General features: G+C 64.2%; 2 protein-coding genes across 5 annotated transcripts; both read left to right on the top strand.

Annotated features, from left to right (window-relative positions):
* The first annotated feature begins 99 nt into the window (after nt 1-99).
* MAN2A2 (mannosidase alpha class 2A member 2) lies at nt 100-8,132 on the top strand. 4 transcript variants are annotated; one of them, XM_069025834.1, is made up of 23 exons: nt 100-620; nt 799-1,053; nt 1,160-1,304; nt 1,398-1,569; nt 2,166-2,293; nt 2,422-2,595; nt 2,895-3,081; nt 3,165-3,342; nt 3,484-3,686; nt 3,939-4,121; nt 4,317-4,431; nt 4,603-4,670; nt 4,837-5,002; nt 5,251-5,487; nt 5,584-5,706; nt 5,798-5,912; nt 6,003-6,136; nt 6,244-6,385; nt 6,573-6,706; nt 6,992-7,069; nt 7,334-7,528; nt 7,619-7,729; nt 7,887-8,132. In XM_069025834.1, the coding sequence occupies exons 1-23, from the start codon at nt 489-491 to the stop codon at nt 8,037-8,039; spliced, it is 3,528 nt and encodes a 1,175-aa protein (XP_068881935.1). In that variant the 5' UTR covers nt 100-488; the 3' UTR covers nt 8,040-8,132. The 4 variants fall into 4 exon arrangements, with proteins under 4 accessions (XP_068881935.1, XP_068881933.1, XP_068881934.1 ...); XM_069025832.1 differs by lacking the exon at nt 6,992-7,069; XM_069025833.1 differs by lacking the exons at nt 799-1,053; nt 6,992-7,069.
* Nucleotides 8,133-11,699: 3,567 nt separating this feature from the next.
* Nucleotides 11,700-18,191, top strand: UNC45A (unc-45 myosin chaperone A). The gene is made up of 20 exons (XM_069025210.1): nt 11,700-11,786; nt 11,947-12,105; nt 12,719-12,755; nt 12,865-13,040; nt 13,129-13,221; nt 13,445-13,612; nt 13,800-13,968; nt 14,207-14,377; nt 14,481-14,652; nt 14,837-15,137; nt 15,297-15,391; nt 15,491-15,632; nt 15,799-15,939; nt 16,103-16,230; nt 16,413-16,479; nt 16,669-16,782; nt 16,879-16,994; nt 17,086-17,203; nt 17,288-17,443; nt 17,637-18,191. Exons 1-20 carry the CDS (start codon nt 11,775-11,777, stop codon nt 17,895-17,897), a joined length of 2,796 nt encoding a protein of 931 aa, XP_068881311.1. The 5' UTR covers nt 11,700-11,774; the 3' UTR covers nt 17,898-18,191.
* The last annotated feature ends 8 nt before the right edge of the window (nt 18,192-18,199 follow it).

The following is an 18,199-nucleotide window of genomic DNA, read 5'->3' as shown; positions in this document are numbered from 1 at the left end:
GGTTCGCGGTCCCGGGGCGGCCTGTCCCGGCCGCTTCGGTGCCGCCTCCTTGGGGCCTCGCCCGGGCGGGCGGAGCGGTGGGCGGGGCCTGGCCTGGGCCATCCCGGCGGGCCCAGGCGGGCGATGTGAGGATCTGGGTTGGGCTGCGGAGCCGCCCGGGGAAGGAGCGGAGTGGCTGCGGTGTCACCGTCGGTACTGGCCCGGCTTCCCCGCCCCTCCCCATCACGGCCCCGGCTCCGTCCCCGTCCCGCCACCGCGGGGCCTCAGCGCGGCGGCCCCGGGCGCTCTGCGGGGCCGCGCGGCCTGTCCGGCCCCGGCCCCGGCCCCGGCCCCATCAGCAGATATAAATATCCAGCACCGGATTAAGCTAAGTAGGACGCGGTGAGGGTTCTTGGAGGAGGAGGCAGGAGGCCGCGGTGAGGGGCTGCGCTGTCCGACCTGGCTCCCCCTCCAGTCCTGGCGCAGGTGAGTCCCTGCATCCCTTCGGGATGAAGCTGAAGAAGCAGGTGACAGTGTGTGGAGCTGCCATCTTCTGCGTGGCCGTCTTCTCCCTTTACTTGATGCTGGACCGGGTACAGCATGACCCCACACGACACCAGAGCGGGGGCAACTTCCCCAGGGTGAGTTTGGAGGGTCTGGGATGAGTAAGAGGGGTCCCAGGAGGGCAAACAGGGACATTCAGCCAGGGAAATTCATGGGGAATCAGCCCTGGCCTCTGGTCACTAAGCTGCCAGGGCCAAGGCTGACTCCCGACAGCTGTGGGTGACCTGCCCCTCGCTGTGGCCTCTGTGCTCCCAGAGCCAGATCTCGGTGCTACAGAACCGGATCGAACAGCTGGAGCAGCTGCTGGAGGAAAACCATGAGATCATCAGCCACATTAAGGACTCAGTGCTGGAGCTGACAGCCCATGCGGAGGGGCAGCCGGCATTGCCCCATCACCCCCCAAATGGCTCCTGGGTGCTGCCCCCTGAGAGTCGCCCAAGTTTCCTCTCCGTGTCCCCGCAAGACTGCCAATTTGCTCTAGGGGGCAAGGGACAGAGCCCAGACCTGCAGGTGAGGGGCTGGTGGCTCTGCTAGTGTGAGGGGTTCATACCTGGGCATCCATGGGGTCTTGGCTCTACTCTTCTGGGGGTCTCTCAGCCCTGTCTTCTACCCACAGATGCTGGCTGTCTACTCCCTGCTGCCGTTTGACAACCAGGATGGTGGTGTCTGGAAGCAGGGCTTCGATATCACCTACGAGCCCAACGAGTGGGACACAGAGCCTCTGCAGGTGTTTGTGGTGCCACACTCCCACAATGACCCAGGTGAGAAACAGGGATTGGCCCAGCCCCTGCTACCTTGGAGTGCTGGCAGGGAAGGGCTGGGCCCCCCACAGTGACCCCCACCTGTGCTGCCAGGCTGGATCAAGACTTTCGACAAGTACTACTACGACCAGACGCAGCACATCCTCAACAGCATGGTGCTGAAGATGCAGGAGGACCCGCGCCGGCGCTTCATTTGGTCCGAGATCTCCTTCTTTTCCAAGTGGTGGGACAATATCAGTGCCCAGAAGAGGGCTGCTGTGCGCAGGTAGGGCTTCCCACCTTGCCCCACTGCCCACGTAGCTTCCAGGCAGGCTGAGAGCTTAGGGTGTGTGAGGGAAGGGCTGTGGGGACTGGAAGGCTGCCTGGGCTGCAGTCCAGTGGCCATGGGCCCTGCACTGCTCAGCATGGGGTGCCCTGGAACTGCCAGCAGCCTCCCAGTGCCATAAAATGTCAGAGCCACTGCCATGTGGGGTGAGAGGTGGGGGAGACAGATCTTGATCTGGGCCACTGCCTGTGCTGATTGGGCTGGGGAGCTTGTGTGCAAGGCCCAGGGTACCCATGGAAGGGTGGGAGACCTGGAGAGCAGGATTGTGTGGGGAGACAGGGCCCCCTTGTCTGCCCCCTGCCTCAAGAGCATTGGGGATGGGAGGACACAGTGGAGGGTGTGTGGGAATGGGCTCTGGCTGGCATTGTGCTGTGGAGGGATGACTCTCTGTGTGGGGACAGCATGACAAGGGGGGAATGGCAGTGGCAGCTGTGGGGGTGGCAGGTAGGCTGTAGGTGGCTCAGGACAGGGGGACTCTGCCATGGACACGTGGCTCATGCAGGGCTCTGGTCACATCTTGGGTGTCCCCCTTACAGGCTGGTGGGCAATGGGCAGCTGGAGATGGTGACGGGTGGCTGGGTGATGCCTGATGAGGCTAATTCCCACTATTTCGCCATGATTGACCAGCTGATTGAGGGGCACCAGTGGCTGGAGAAGAACATTGGTGAGAGCTCGGCAGATGCTGGCTGGGGGACTGCCTAATGCACTGCAGGCCTGCAGGTCCTGACAGGACCCTCCTCACAGGAGGTGCTGCTGGCCCAGCATGGGGCTGACAGGTCTCTGTGCCCACAGGTGTGACACCACGGTCGGGCTGGGCCGTAGACCCCTTCGGGTACAGCTCCACCATGCCCTACCTGCTGAAGCGCTCCAACCTGACGGCCATGCTCATCCAGCGCGTGCACTATGCCATCAAGAAGCACTTTGCTGCCACCCAGAACCTGGAGTTCATGTGGAGACAGACGTGGGGTGAGGGGCTGCTGGGAGGGGACTGCAGAGGGGGCCCTCTGGGGCAGGTGGCAGCAGAGAATGGCTATTGCTGCTCTTCTGTGCAGATGAGCCGAGCACTGGGAGGCGATGTCTCTGCCCTGTGGGACAGCCCCAGGATGACTTCCCACCTGCCCCCATGACCAGCAACACACTGGGGGAGGCTGCTGTGCCCTCTGAGCTCCCAGCTCTGCTCTGTTGGACAGCTGTCCTTGGGCCCCCTGCTCAGGGACAGGCAAGGGAGAGCCATTGCTGGTGCTCACCTGTCCTTGGTCCCACAGATCCAGACACCAGCACCGACATCTTCTGCCACATGATGCCCTTCTACAGCTATGATGTGCCCCACACCTGTGGCCCGGACCCCAAGATTTGCTGCCAGTTTGACTTCAAGCGCTTACCTGGAGGCCGGATAAACTGCCCCTGGAAGGTGCCTCCCCGCGCCATCACTGATGCAAACGTGGCAGAGCGGTGAGTGCGGCAGGGGCAGGGGCATGTGACTCCCGGCCTTGTGGCCCATCAGGGGCCAGCCTCATGCCCTGGCCTCCACACAGAGCCCAGCTACTGCTGGACCAGTACCGCAAGAAGTCCAAGCTGTACCGCAGCAAGGTGCTGCTGGTGCCCCTGGGAGATGACTTCCGCTATGACAAGCCACAGGAGTGGGATGCCCAGTTCCTCAACTACCAGCGCATCTTTGACTTTCTCAACTCCCGGCCTGACCTTCATGTCCAGGTATGTGTGGAGAGCTGTGTGGGGCTGAGGGCAGCAGGAGCCACTACAGAGCACAGTTGGAGGGGTGAGCAGTCCTGGGAGGGGTGATAGGAGCCCCCACTGCAGGAGCCCTGGCTCAGGGCTGCATGTGCTGTGTTGCAGGCACAGTTTGGCACGCTCTCTGACTACTTTGATGCCCTGTACAAGAAAGTGGGCATCGTGCCGGGGATGAGGCCACCTGGGTTTCCAGTTCTGACTGGGGATTTCTTCTCCTATGCGGACCGGGAGGATCACTACTGGACAGGATACTACACCTCCCGGCCGTTCTACAAGAGCCTGGACCGGGTGCTGGAGGCCCACCTCCGGTGAGGGGCAGTGGGCTGGTCCATGGGGCATGAGAGGTGGGGGGAGCATGAGTGAGGGGTGGGCAGGCAGTATCTGGGACCTCAACAGCCCCCAGTCTACACCAGCTGCCAACACACCGGGTTGGTGCACACACTGCCAAACGCTCACCTAGCCCCAGGGCAGTGTATGCCTTTGCCACCTCCATCCCAGGCCAGCTCCCCCAGTACTGTAGCACCAGGGTAGGGACCCACAGTGACTCTGTCCCTGTGCAGGGGGGCAGAGATCCTGTATAGCCTGGCACTCGCCCACGCCCGCCGTGCCAGTGCCGATGGCAGGTACCCACTCTCTGACTACGCCCTGCTGAGCAACGCTCGCCGCAACCTGGGCCTCTTCCAGCACCATGATGCCATCACCGGTACCGCCAAGGAGGCTGTGGCCGTGGACTACGGAGTCCGGTGCGTGCGGGGGCCAGGGAGCCCTCAGAGCCTGTCTCAGAGTGGGGCTGGTGGGCTCAGGGCTGGGAGAATGGCTAGGTATGGGGATCCTGTGGGGAGGTCCTTCCTCTTACGGGGAGATGTGGAGGGTGTTGGGGCAATGCTGTGACAGATGGGGGTGATGGTCCCAGGTGGCTCACTCTGCCTCTGCCCCAGGTTGCTCCACTCGCTCACCAACCTAAAGCGTGTCATCGGCAATGCTGCGCACTACCTTGTGCTGGGGGACAAGGACACATACCGCCACGACCCGGCTGCACCATTCCTTGGCATGGTGAGCAGCACCAGCCCCTGGCTCCCTGCACTCTGGCACACTTTCCCCAATCCCCCAGGAGCAACTCTGTGCTGCAGAGGCCAGGAAAAGGGCCCCAGCTTGTGCCTGTGTCCCTGGGCACATTTGGCAGGGGGATGGGGCACACCCCAACTCTCTACAACTCCTCCCCAGGATGAGACACGCTCCAGCCAGGACTCTCTCCCAGAGAGGACAGTGATCAAACTGGACACCTCACCTCGGTAGGGCCTCCTGCCTTGCTCTGGGGACTTATGGGACTGTGGGAAGGCAGTGAGGGAGTACCTGTGAAGCTATGGGTAGGTGCAGTGGATCTGTAGGTAGTGTGGGGTGTGAGACATCTGGGATGCTGTGAGGCAGGGATGGCTTCCCTGTGTTACTCCCCCACAGGTTCCTGGTGGTGTTCAACCCGCTGGAGCAGGAGCGCCTGAGTGTGGTGCCGGTGCTGGTGGACTCCCCGCACGTGCATGTGCTCTCCGAGGAGGGGCAGCCCCTGCCCTCCCAGCTCAGTGCAACGTGGAGCTCTGCCACTGATGTGGTGCCTGATGTCTACCAGGTATGGGGTGCCCCACACCCACAGCCCATGAGTGCCAGCCTCCCATCCCGCACACTCCCGGACACACCGGCAGCCCTGCTCTGTCCCTGCCCCGCAACACAAGATCCCACAGCTGTCAGACCCCCAGGTCCCCATGCATGGCCCTCCTCAGCAGAGGCCCCGCAGTGCTGAGCAGGGTCTTTTCCCGACTGACCCCCAGCCATTCCCCAGACGCAGGGGGCTGGCTCAGGTCCCCACACTGCCTGCAGGTGTCTGTCCTGGCTCGCCTGCCCGCACTGGGGCTGCGTGTGCTGCAGCTGCACAAGTCCTTGGATGGCCACGCCACGCCGAGGTCCTCCACGCGCCTGTACCTACATGGCCGGAACCTGCCCGTGCACAAGCCCGAGGCTGTGCCCCTGCACATCTTCCCGGCTGCTGCTGATGACTTCTGCCTGGAGAACCAGCACCTGCAGGCCTGCTTCTTGGGGCGCACGGGCCTCCTGCAGGTGAGTGCGAGGCTCTGACAGGGCGTGGGGTGGAGGAGGGGAGGGGTACATCCTGCTGCTTCATGCGTTTACTGCTGTGCTGGTCCACACCCACAGAGCTTGCGCCAAGCCGGGGAGGAGCAGGGGCACAGGGTGAACAGCGAATTTCTCGTCTACGGCACCAGGACCTCCAAGGATAAAAGTGGGGCCTATCTCTTCCTGCCTGATGGCGAGGCCAAGGTACAGGGTCCACCCCTGGAAGCCAGCTGGCAGCTGTGCCTGCAAGACTGTCCTCGGGCAGCAGCCTCAGTGCAGCTATCCCTCCCCCCAGCCCTATGCTCCCAAGGACCCCCCAGTGGTGCGGGTGATGGAGGGACCCCTCTTCTCAGAGGTTGCCAGCTACTACCAGCATGTCCAGACCATGGTGCGGCTGTACAATGTCCCAGGTGAGATCTTGAGGCTGTGCCAGGTGTTGCTGGCCCAGGAAACTGGGCGATGCTGCCCATGGGGCTCAGCTCCTCGCTGCCTACCCACAGGGGTGGAGGGCCTGTCCCTGGATGTGTCCTGCCTGGTGGACATCCGTGACCACATTAACAAGGAGCTGGCCCTGCGCTTCAGCACTGACATCGAGAGTGATGACATCTTCTTCACGGACCTCAATGGTTTCCAGGTACGCAGCAGCCTGGGGAGGGACAGCAGCTGCCCACAAGGGGACAGTGCGCTGCCACTGGGCACTGTGGGAGCCACCTCTGGTCACTGATCTCTGTCCCGTGGCAGATCCAGCCCCGCAGGTACCAGCAGAAGCTGCCACTGCAGGCCAACTTCTACCCAATGCCTGCCATGGCCTACATCCAGGACATGCAGAGCCGCCTGACACTGCTCACAGCCCAGGCCCTGGGGGTCTCCAGCCTCCACAGCGGTGAGCCGAGGGGCTGTGCCCTGGGAACCTGCTGTGGAGCTGGGGCTATCCTCCCCAGGGAAAGCAGGGGAGGAGGGTGCTGCAGGCTGGGCAGGATGCCCCAGTCCTGCTATTTCTGGGGGCTCTGTCCTGTGGGGCATGGCTGGTGCCTGGTAAAGCCTGGGCTGCAGGGACTCGCTCTCCACAGGCCAGCTGGAGGTGATCCTGGACCGGCGCCTCATGCAAGATGACAACCGGGGCCTGGGCCAGGGGCTGAAGGACAACAAGCGCACCTGCAACCGGTTCCGGCTCCTCCTGGAGCGCCGCAGCACCGCCAACAAGGTGCTGGCTGTGAGGCGGCAGGATGGGAGAGCCCAGCCCTGCCTTGGGATGGAGCAGGGTGGAGGCATCTGCAGAAAGCCATGCGTGTGATGGGATGCAGTGTCCTCTCCCCTCTTGTCCCATTGCTCTGGCACTGGGCAAGGATTGGTCTGGAGTGAGGGGCCGGGGGGAGAGCGGGATGTGCAGTGGGGTCTGTCCCTGTGGAGCTGCATTGCCCTCATAATCACAGTGTTCTTGTCCCATCCCCTCGCTGCCCTCTATGCGTGTGCTGTGCCACCCATTCAGAGCTCCGGCTTCTTTTCCAAACTGGTCTCCATGTTTAAAGCCTTGAGCTTCCCTGGCACCAGGACTGGCAGCCCTGAGGTAATGGCCGGCCTGGCCCTGCTGTCTCTCCCTGTCTTGTGCACTAGCTGCTAGCCACTAGTCTAGCCAGGCTTGTAGCAGGTCTGTAGCCTGACCATCAGCTGGGTGGGGTCCTGTTTGGGTGCTGGGGAGGGGGGACCTGCCTGGGCAGGGGCAGCTTGGTGTGCCCTGTGCTGGCAGGTGCCTGGAATGGGGGTTCTGTGGGCCTTGCCCAGGCTCTGCCTGGCTTCCTGGGCTCACACTGACCCTTGTGCTCCTTGGCAGGTACAGGACGAGCGCCCCATCAGCTTCCCCTCCCTGCTGAGCCACATCACCTCTGTGCACCTCAATGCTGAGGCCTTGGTCATGCCAGTGGTGCTGGAGAAGCCAGCCCTGCCAGTCCTGCGCTCCTTTGTGCCCCTTGCCACCACCCTTCCTTGTGATTTCCACATCCTCAACCTGCGGATGCTGCAGGCAGAGGTGAGCTACGGCCCAGGGGAGGTGGGACTCTGGTGGGAGTCTTGCCCCTGCTGTCCCCAGTGTTGTGCCTCACGCTCCTGCTCCCTGCAGGATGACTCACTACCATCAGCTGAGGCAGCACTGATCCTGCACCGCAAAGGCTTTGACTGCAGCCTAGAGGCAAAGAACCTGGGCTTCAACTGCACCACCAGCCAGGGCAAGGTAGGGCCAGGCTGCCCCCACACCTCCACTGGGTCAGAGCTGGGCTGAGACCTCAGCATGGCAGGCATGGCACATATCAGGCTGTCCTGGGCACAGTGTTTCCCCAGGCATCACATCCTCACCTGGGTCTCCCCATGTCTTCCTTCTCTCTCCCCAGCTGGCTCTGGGAGGCCTGTTCCAGGGGCTGGAGCTGGGCTCCCTGCAGCCCACCTCACTGACGCTGATGTACCCGCTGGGCACAGCCTCCAACAGCACCAACATCCACCTGGACCCCATGGAAATCGCCACGTTCCGCATCCGCCTGGGGTAGTGTCGAGCAGGAGAGGAGTGGAGTGGCTGGACAGCACAGGAGCAGCACCAGTACAGCAGTAGAGCGGGGCCAGCAGTACTGTGGCGGACATGGGCAGGAGGGGCCAGACTGGCAGAGGCTGCTGTTGCCACTTTCTAATTTATTAGTTCCATGTTCTCAGATAGATTTTGGAATGAACTGCTGTGGCAGGGCTCAACCAGAGGCTGCCGGACACGGTGCCGGATGGGGGGGCAGCAGGCTGGGTTCTGCCGCTGCTGGTGGGACAGACACTGCTGCCCTGTCACATTCACAGGCCACCCTGATGGCTGGAGCAGGGGCCCATGCAGGGCTCCCCCTGACTGGCGCGGCAGCAAGGGGAGGCCAGGAGCACTGGTGGTGTTGGGCAGCTGCCTGAGGAGGTGCTGTGGACTTGGGACTGAGCTCTCCTGGAGTTCATAGGAAACACAAGGCTGTTTCCAAGGGCCCTGGTCTGTGTGTGGTTTGTGGCTCTCACTCAGGGGAGTGGGAATGGTGTGCTGTGGGGAGACAGGGCAGCACTCTGAGGCAGGGGGAGGCCAGCTTGAAGATCTGGCCAGGGGCCCCAGGCACCTGTGAGAGGCTGGTGGCATGGCCAGGCCCAGCTGTGCTCCGGGGCAGGCAGTGTCCGGTGCTGGGCAGGAGCCAGGGGGATGGGAGTCAGTTCCTTGTGCAGGCAGCAGTGCCTGGGTGAAACATGGGAGTGCCTCCCACAACTCCAGAGCTTTTAGCCCTGTTTCAGAATGAGCGTGGCAGTCTGGTCTGCTGGAGCTGCAGTGGGTGAGTTGCAGCTAATTGCACCATGTCACCAGAGCAGCCTCCTGGTTGCTGTGGGAGCCACAATGTCATGCTTTCCTGTCCCCCTGGGGCTACTTACTGCCAATGGGTGCCAGCAGGGAGGGCATTGGGAACGACTGGGTGAGGTGGGGAACTGCCTCAGCTCTGGCTTGCCTGGGTTGGACTGGATGAGCTTGGAGGTCTTTTCCAACCTAAATGATTCTGTGAGTCCATGGTTCTTGGACAACCCCCACCACATCCACATTCCATGGGCTTGGCTCCTGGAAGCTCAGCAACTTGCAGTGCTCGCCCTGTGCTCTGGCCTGGTCCACTGCCCTTGCAGGGACTCCCAGGATGGGCCCAGGTGCCCAACTGGGGCCCTGGACCTGGCAGCCGGTGCCTTGCATCCAGCTGGGAAAGGAAGCTGCAGTCCTACTCCTGGCCCCAGAACCTCATTACTGATGCTCCCGCCTCCCCCCTGGTCCCTGTGGACAGAGTGAGTGCAGGAGGCTCTAATGGCTCTGAGTGGCTCTTGGTGGAGGCTGCGATGGAGGCGGGAGCAGGAGGGGCTGTGGTTTCTGCCTCCACTGGAGCCAGAACTGCCTCTGCCCAGGGTTGGCCGGCGCGATGTTGGATGGGCTCCTGCTCCAGCTGCTCCTTACCACGGCTCTGTTCCCCAGCATCCCTGGGACAGGTACAGCCCCATTCCTGCCCCTTCTGTTCCCTGAACCTGTCCCTGATGGGGCCTTGTCCCTTGAGGGTTGCTCCTCAACAGCCCAGAATGGAGGTTGGGGGGGGCCGTGCTGGGAGGCAGTGGTCTGCAGTGAGAGGTGATGGTCCATACTGTGGATGGTGGCCCAGGTGTGGTGGTGCTGGGGTTACTCTCACTGCAGCACATCTGTGGGATGTAAGTGCTGTCCCTGTGGGGTGATGGGGAATAGGGAGGGGGTTCAGCATGGGGGATGGGGGCTGATCGGATGTCCCGGAGGCTTTCCCCTCCTCTCTGCCACTGTCACCGTCCTTGCCCTTGCCGAGGCCATGGAGGTCACGACATACACGGGGCCATGGCCGCCAGAAGGCAGTGCTGGGGGAGCTCTGCTCATCCAGTGCTGCCTCATGGGGTGTAGCCCACTCTGAGGGCTGAGCTAGGGGCCCCCTGTGCCATGTTAGCCGGTCTCCCTGGGGGTGGTGAGCTCTCAGCCCAGGCCAGCCCAGCCCTGCTGGGATTGGGAGGGCTCTGCTCTGCTGGATCACAGCAAAGACCATCTCGCTGGAGCTGGCAGCCTGTCCTACAGGCACTGCACAGTTTCTCTCATCCCCGCAGTGGGGACTCATTCCCAGCCCTCTCTAAGCCGCTGCTCCCTGCTGCAGTTTTGGTGCAGAACCTGCACCTCTGCGAGGGCTACGTGGGCCCTGATGGCCATTCCCACCCCGGCTTCTACTGCCCGCGGCTGACAGACCCCCCCAGCCACCGCTACTGTTGCCAGCCCAGTGTGGACACTCTCAAGTCCTGCTGCTCTCAACTGGCCCTGGAAGCCCTCACTGGAGTGAACCTCTCCAGCCTGGCACGCCCTGGTCTACTCCGGTGAGCAGGGCCGCAAGTGGGTCTGCTGCTGAGGATGGGGGGCCCCTGGGCACCTGGCACATCCTCAGGGGCTTCTCGTGGTTGCTGGGGCAGGGGCTGTGGTGTCCTTTGGAGCCCACAGTGGGCCCTAGCTGGCCCTCCCCAGTACCACTGCGCCATGGGAGGGTCACGGTTGCCCTCTCCTGAGGTGCCCCACCCCACAGGAACCCGCTGGCCCTGCCCTTCGTGGGGCTCTATGGGCTCCTTGTCCTCCTGCTTATGGCCATCGACCTCTGCCACTTCTACTGGACCCGACGCTGCCACCTCGGCCGCCTGCTGCCCTGTGCCTGTCGCGTGCCCTGTGCACCGCCGGGGCGGCACCTGGCCGGCACCCCGCCTTCCCACGGCGCCGCCACACTGACACGGCCCGGCCGCGGCTGCTGAGGGGCGGCCACGGGCAGGGTGGGGGGCGCACACCGCGGGGCACTTGCACCCCGGCGTGCAGCGGGACATGGTGGGGGGGGGGGGGGGTTCGCTCTCATCCCGGGGTGCAGCACGGAGAGGGTGTACGGGGGGGAAACACGCACCCGGCGGGGGTACTACCGGGGGGGGACGCTCACACTCCGGGGTGCCGCGGGGCGCGGGGGGGCGGGCGTACGGGGGGGGACACTCGCAGCCCGGGGTGAAGTACGGGGGGACACTCGCACTCCGGGGTGGAGCGGGGCGCGGGGGGAGGCTGTGCCGGGACGCGCGGGGAGGCTGTGCCGGGACGCGCGGGGAGGCTGTACCGGGACGCGCGCGGGGAGGCTGTGCCGGGACGCGCGGGGGGAGGCTGTGCCGGGACGCGCGGGGGGAGGCTGTACCGGGACGCGCGCGGGGAGGCTGTGCCGGGACGCGCGGGGGGAGGCTGTACCGGGACGCGCGGGGGGCTGTGCCGGGACGCGCGCGGGGAGGCTGTACCGGGACACGCGGGGGGAGGCTGTACCGGGACACGCGGGGGGCTGTACCGGGACGCGCGGGGAGGTTGTACCGGGACGCGCGGGGGGAGGCTGTACCGGGACGCGCGGGGGGAGGCTGTACCGGGACGCGCGGGGAGGCTGTACCGGGACGCGCGGGGGGAGGCTGTGCCGGGACGCGCGGGGGGCTGTACCGGGACACGCGGGGGGAGGCTGTACCGGGACGCGCGGGGGGAGGCTGTACCGGGACGCGCGGGGGGCTGTACCGGGACACGCGGGGGGACACACTGGAGCTGCCCGCGGCCCGCGGGGCGGCGCTGCAGGCCCGGCCCCGCCCGCCTCCGCTCGCGCCCCGTCACGTGACAGGGGCGGTGGCGTCCGGGTTCCCCAGGCGATCGGTGGTGACGTCACGGGTGCGGCGCGATGGAGGAGCCGGTGAGCGGAGACGGGCGGGACCGGGACGGGCGGGTCCCTGTCCCCGGGGGGCCCCTGTCCCGAGGGGTCCCTGTCCCCGGGGGTCCCTGTCCTGCGTCCATCCCTGGGCAGCCGCCCGTGCGGGGCCCAGGGCCGCGTCCCAGCCGGTGTCGGTCGGCAGGTGACGGCGGAGCAGCTTCGGGCGCGGGGTAACGCGCTGTTCCAGGCGGGGGATCACGGCGCCGCCCTCGCTGCCTACACGGAAGCTTTGAGCCTGAGCGACGCCGCGTCGGAGCGCGCCGTGCTGCACCGCAACCGGGCCGCGTGTTACCTGAAGCTGGTGAGCGCTGGGCGGGTGCGTCAGCGCGGCGCCGCAGGAACCTGCCCGGCTGGCTGGGGCTGCGCTGCTGCCGCCAGCCCTGGCCTGTCTGCCTTGGCCAGGTGATCTCTGCGGCGGAAGGTCTGACGGTCCCTGGGCAGAATGCTCTTGATGGCAGCTGTTGTCTCTGCTCACCTTTTCCCCCGTCCCTGCCCGCTGTCTCCTGCTGCCCCACCTTCTGGGTGGGCTGTGTGGGACAGGGCATCCCTCGTCAGTTGCCTGGGCTGTGAGTGTGCCCTGGGGCTGTTCCCACGTAGTCACAGTGTCTCTGATCTCCTGCAGGTGATCTGTGTCTGGGGCAAGGCGTGAACACAAAGAATTTTAGGGGCTTGAGTAGACCAAAAGTGCCTGAAAAGCACCGGGGGTTGTAGGGCTCCCAGGACACCCTCTGAGGGTGTCCTGGACAACTTCTGAGGGTTGTGTTCTGGGAAAGACAGGGTGTCCCACTGTACTGGCCCACTGTCTCCAGTGATGCTGTTCCCATCCTGTCCCCAGTCCCCGAAGTTAGGGGTGTAGGCTGTGTGAGGCTTGTGCTGGCAGTGCTCAGGCATTTTGCTCTCCTGTCTCTCCACAGGAGGATTACACCAAGGCAGAGGCCGATGCGACTAAAGGTACTGTCAGTGGGGGCTGGGGGGGACCAGCCTCTGCGCTGCCCATCGGGGCAGGTGGGGGCAGGCTGGGGCAGGCCATGGGCTCTGCGATAGACCCCCTTGTGTGCAGCCATCGAGGCTGACGGCCGGGATGTGAAGGCGCTGTTCCGCCGCAGCCAGGCACTGCAGCAGCTGGGCCGCCTGGACCAGGCTGTCAGTGACCTGCAGCGGTGCGTGAGCCTGGAGCCCAGGAACAAGGCCTTCCAGGAGGCCCTGCGTGCCTTGGGCAGCAGCATGCACGAGAAGGTCAGTACGGGGGCAGCGAGGGGCTGCCGGGCCCCCTGTGGCTGGGGAAGGTGGGGAGGACTGAGCCACTTTTTTTGCTCTGTTGCAGATGAAGACCATGTCCTGCACAGACTCGAAGGTAGAGCAGATGTTCCGGATCTTGCTGGATCTTGATGAAAAGGATGAAGACAAGAAGCAGAAGGTCTGAGCTCATGGAGCGGGATGCAGTGCTGTGGCTGGGAGGAGAGGAGGGGAGGATTGGTGCTGCCAGGCCAGCGGTGGCTGAGTGGTGCTGCCTGGGCAGGTGGGCTTGCTCCCCGCAGAATGCTCCCCAAGACAGGGGTGGAGGGTGGGTGCCTGCAGCTGCCAGGAGTTCCTTGTGCACAGTGTGCTGCTGTGACCCAGACAGAACTCTCCTTCCCCAGGCTGCGCAGAACCTGATCGTGCTGGCACGAGAAGAGGCAGGAGCAGAGAAAATCTTCCAGAGTGACGGTGTGCGGCTGCTGATGCAGCTGCTCGACACGGCCAAGGCTGACCTGATGCTGGCAGCCCTGCGCACACTGGTGGGGCTGTGCTCTGGCCACCGCTCTCGGGTAGGTCCCACCATACCCTATGGCTGGGCCCAGGGGAAAGCCGTGCTGGGGAAGCTGCAAAGTGTCTTTGCAGTGAGCTGTTACCTGCCAGGCCTGAACTTGTGAGAGGGAACCATCCTGATAAGGGGCTGAGAAATGCCAAGGCTTCCCCAAGGCCTCCAGAAGACAGGTCTGCTTGTACCTGCAGACCATGGCTGTCTTGGCGGAACTGGGGGCCCCCCGTCTCTCAGCGGTGCTGGGCGTGGAGCATGAGCAGGTGTCCCTGGCTGCCTGCAACCTGCTGCACGTGATGTTCGATTCCCTGAAGGAGGGGCTGCAGAAGGACTTCCGCGGGAAGGAGGACGCAGTGGTGCTGGGTGAGTGTGGGCTGCCCTGGCTGGCTGTTGAAGGGGGAGAGCCCCAGGTAGGTGCAGAGATGCCATGGGTTCTTTTGCTGCTGCCCTGTCTCTGCTCCCTGCAGCAAAGCCGGGCTCTGATCCCGGGTTAACAGGAGGCAGAAGGCCCTGCTCATGGCAGCATCTCTGCCAGCTGTACCACGGTGGGGGTGAAGCCATGCCCAGGGCTCTTACTGCTGGGCACTGTCTTTTTTGGAAGATTCCTCCAGAGACCTGAAACAGCTGATCAAGCACCTCCTGGAGCTGCTGGTGCTAGAAGGAGCCTCAGCCCACGGCCGTGATAATGCCCTCAACCTGCTCATCAAGGTGGTACCCAGGAAATCTCCAAAGGAGACCAACAACAGCCTGAGCCTCTGGGTGATCGACCAGGGTTAGTGGAATGGCTAGTAATGTCCTGCTGGGGCATCGTGCTCCTCTGCCCCAGCTCTGCACATGCCACTATGCCCCTCACTGGGGTGTCTGACCTTTCCCAGGCCTGAAGAAAATCCTGGAGGTGGGCAGCACAGTGTGTGGCAGCTTGGGCAGCCTGCCTGTGACAGAGAACAGCCGGATGAGCACCTCTGTTCTGCTCAGCAAACTGTATGAGGACCTGAAGTGTGATGCCGAGAGGGAAAACTTCCACCATCTGTGTGAGGACTATGTGAGGTGAGCCAGGGTGAACTGGGGGTGAGGGGGGTTTTGTCACCTGTAGCCTGGCAGCACCTGTCACCCTCAGTGCTAAAGCTGACTGCAGAGCCACTGGGAACCTGCTGTGGGGGAGGTTCAACAGGTGGTGCAGGAAGAGGCAGGTGGGATCAGCCTGACCCTTTCTGGTGGTCTTTTCCTGAAGGAGCTGGTTCGAGGGGCACGAGCTGCTGGGAAAGCTGCGGGCCATTCAGACAGTGTCGTGCCTGCTGCAGGGTCCCTCAGAAGCAGGGAATAGGGTGCTAGAGCTGGAGGGGATCATGGACAGTGTGCTGTCCCTCTGCGCCTCTGTCTGTGAGGCCCACCAGCTGGTAGCGGTGGAGGCGCTGATCCACGCAGTCGACAAGGCCAAGCGCGCCTCCTTCATCACGGCCAACGGTGTCAACCTGCTTAAGGAGATCTACAAGCACAGCGAGAGGGACAGCATCCGCATCCGCGCGCTCGTGGTGAGCATGGTGGGATGGGGTGTGGCGGGGCTGAGCCTTGGGGTGGGCTGTGGGTGCAGGACCACCAGTGACAGCATTGCCCCTCCCTGCTGGGGGTCCAGGAGGCAAGTCAGGGTGCCTACATCCATTCCTGCTCCCACACTCTGTTCCTGGCTGCAGGGGCTCTGCAAGCTGGGATCTGCTGGAGGCACGGACTTCAGCATGAAGCAGTTTGCCGAGGGATCCACCATGAAGCTGGCCAAGCAGTGCCGCAAGTGAGTGGGGCCAGGTGCGGGGGGGTGGGCTGGGCTCCCTGCAGCTGGGCTCCCTGCAGCTGGGCTGTCCACAGCCAGGCTCAGGGACCGCTCTCCCAGGTGGCTCTGCAACGAGGCGATCGATGCGGGCACGCGGCGCTGGGCTGTAGAGGGCCTGGCCTACCTTACCTTCGACGCAGATGTCAAGGAGGAGTTTGTGGAGGACAAGGCAGCAATGCAGGCCATGTTTCACCTGGCCAAGGTGCATACCAAGAGTTGTGGGGTGGGCACCCTGGCACCGGGGAAATGTGCTGGAGCGGGTGTGGAGCTCATGCTGTGGGGTGGGATGTGTGGAAGATGCTGGGTGGGCTCCAGTCCTGGCCGCTCCTCCCTGCTGTGAGTGTGACGGGTGCCCATTGTCGCCACAGTCAGAGGACAGGAGTGTGCTCTATGCTGTTGCCTCCACGCTGGTGAACTGCACCAATAGCTATGACCATGAGGAACCAGACCCACAGATGCTGGAGCTGGCCAAGTATGCCAAGCAGCACATCCCGGAGCAGCACCCCAAGGTGAGCAGGGCGTGGCTGTGGTTGGGAGGAGAGTGGGTGGGTGGGACAGAGCCTGGGGTCCCAGGTGTGGGCAGGATGTCCTTGAGGCCCAGAGGGGTGGGGTCAGGCACTTCACCAGCTAGCTGGTGCTCCTGAGCCAAGTGTGACCCTGCCTGTGGGACAGGACAAGCCAGCGTTTGTGAAGCGGCGGGTGCGGAAGCTGCTGATGGCTGGAGTGGTGTCGGCTCTGGCCTGCATGGTGAAGAGCGAGAACCCGGCACTCACCAACTCCTGTCGGGAGCTGATCTCCAGGTGCGGCCGTGTCGGGGCCAGGAGGGAGCTGGGTTCTCAGGGTGCTGGCACCTTGCTGGTGGACTTATGTGCCTGTGGTGAAGGCCGGTTCCTGGACAGCAGGGGGGATGTCCAGGAGTCTGGTGCAGCCTGGGCCCACTGTGACTATACAAGTGCTCCAACTAGTCCTGCTTGATCCCTAGAGTGCTCCTGGCGCTAGTGGAGGAGGCAGAAGACCGGGGTAGTGTGGTTGCACAGGGAGGAGGCAAGGTGAGGGCATGGATCCCGCTGTGCTGCTGCCCTGCACTGCTTGGGGGGGTGCTGGGGCTCGGGGGAGCTGGGGCTCTGTGGTTTAGCAGGAGCTGCACTGGTTCCCTTGTACACGAGGCTGGGGGAAGCTGTGGCTGCCCTGGGTGCTGTGGCCTTGGCTGCAGGACGAGCTGCTGTTTCTGCCCCCAGGCTCTGATCCCACTGTCCCTGGAGGGCACTGAGGTGGGGCAGACCAAGGCAGCGCAGGCGCTAGCAAAGATCACCATCACCTCCAACCCGGAGATGGCATTCCCTGGGGAGCGGGTGAGTGCTGGGGCTGGGGGTTGGGTCTGCCAAGCAGGGGCTCATGTGGGAGCATCAGTGGGCACTGACTTGGTCCCATGTGTTCTGTCTCCACAGATCTACGAGGTGGTGCGGCCCCTGGTCAGCCTCCTGCACCTGCAGCGCACGGGCCTGCAGAACTTTGAGGGGCTGATGGCCTTGACCAACCTGGCTGGCATCAGCGAGAGACTGCGGTAGGGATGGGGGAAGAGGGGGTCTGGCTGTCCCCTTGGGCCTGGTGGGCTGCCCTGGGCAGGGAGTGCTCACTGCCCTCCTGCCCCCCAGGCAGAAGATCCTGAAAGAGCGAGCTGTGCCCATGATTGAGGGGTACATGTTTGAGGAGCATGAGCTGATCCGGCTAGCTGCAACTGAGTGCATGTGCAACATGGCCATGAGCAAGGAGGTGAAGACCGGGATGGGCTGGGGTCTCTGCTGGGCTGCTGGACCACCACACCCCCACCCATTCCCTCCTCTTTCCCCTGTGCAGGTGCAGGAGCTGTTCTTGGCTGAGGACAGCGATCGGCTGAAGCTGATGGTCCTGTACAGTGGGGAGGAGGATGAAAAGCTGCGGCGGGCAGCCTCGGGGACCCTGGCCATGCTGACTGCCCTGCATCCCCCCATCTGCAAGCGGATTCCCCAGGTGGTGAGTGCTCAGGGTGGGCTGGGGGCACCTGGGACCCTGGGACAGCACCCTGTGTCCCGTGCTCCTTCCCTGCAGTGGCCTGGAGCTCTGGCCCCAGAAACCTGTCCTGACTTTGGCCTGACCCTGAAATGGGGTTGGTGGGAGGGAGCTGGGTCCCTTCTCTTGGGGTCCGTGATGATGTTGATCCCCGCAGACGGTGCACTGGCTGGAGATCCTGCAGGCCCTGCTGCTGAGCCCCAGTGCTGAGCTGCAGCACCGTGGCGCCGTGGTGGTGATGAACATGATGGCAGCTGCGCGGGAGGTGGCCGAGCAGCTCATCGCCAGCGAGATGCTGGAGATCCTCTCCGTGCTTGCCAAGGACAAGGACAAGCCGCGGGTGGCCCAGGCGGCCCAGGAGAGCCTGGCACACGCAGTGGCTTATGGCCTCATCAAGCCCAACCCTGGGCACGCCTGAGGGCGCACGGGGCTCCCACACTCGCTCCACACGCTGCCGAGGCCGGTGTGCACACGCTGTTCTCAGGGCGGCCCTGGCGGGGTCGGACTGCACGCGGAGCTGGCTCAGCACTGCCCGGGGCCGGGGCCACGCTGCCCCCGCCGGCGCCCGCCCGGTGCCCCGGGGCGAGGGGGAGGATAGGGCTTGCCGCTGCCTTTGCCACCGTCTGCCTTAGCCGGGAGGGCCGGCCCGGGGCGGGACCGGCGCGATGGGGCCGGGCCCACCCGCTGACACTAAAGCTGCTCCTGGACCACGGCCCGGCG

Source organism: Aphelocoma coerulescens, chromosome 10, assembly GCF_041296385.1.
Source record: "Aphelocoma coerulescens isolate FSJ_1873_10779 chromosome 10, UR_Acoe_1.0, whole genome shotgun sequence".
Taxonomy (NCBI): domain Eukaryota; kingdom Metazoa; phylum Chordata; class Aves; order Passeriformes; family Corvidae; genus Aphelocoma; species Aphelocoma coerulescens.
This window is presented reverse-complemented; position numbering and strand designations above follow the sequence as displayed.

Excerpts from the sequence above, each read along its gene's own strand:
- MAN2A2 (XM_069025831.1), top strand. The coding sequence starts at position 489 with ATGAAGCTGAAGAAGCAGGTGACAGTGTGTGGAGCTGCCATCTTCTGC. Across the intron at positions 3,082-3,164 it reads GATGCAAACGTGGCAGAGCG|AGCCCAGCTACTGCTGGACC; the intron begins GTGAGTGCGGCA and ends GCCTCCACACAG. Across the intron at positions 5,488-5,583 it reads GGCGCACGGGCCTCCTGCAG|AGCTTGCGCCAAGCCGGGGA; the intron begins GTGAGTGCGAGG and ends CCACACCCACAG.
- UNC45A (XM_069025210.1), top strand. Across the intron at positions 12,106-12,718 it reads CCGCGTGTTACCTGAAGCTG|GAGGATTACACCAAGGCAGA; the intron begins GTGAGCGCTGGG and ends GTCTCTCCACAG. Across the intron at positions 13,613-13,799 it reads GCTCTGGCCACCGCTCTCGG|ACCATGGCTGTCTTGGCGGA; the intron begins GTAGGTCCCACC and ends TTGTACCTGCAG.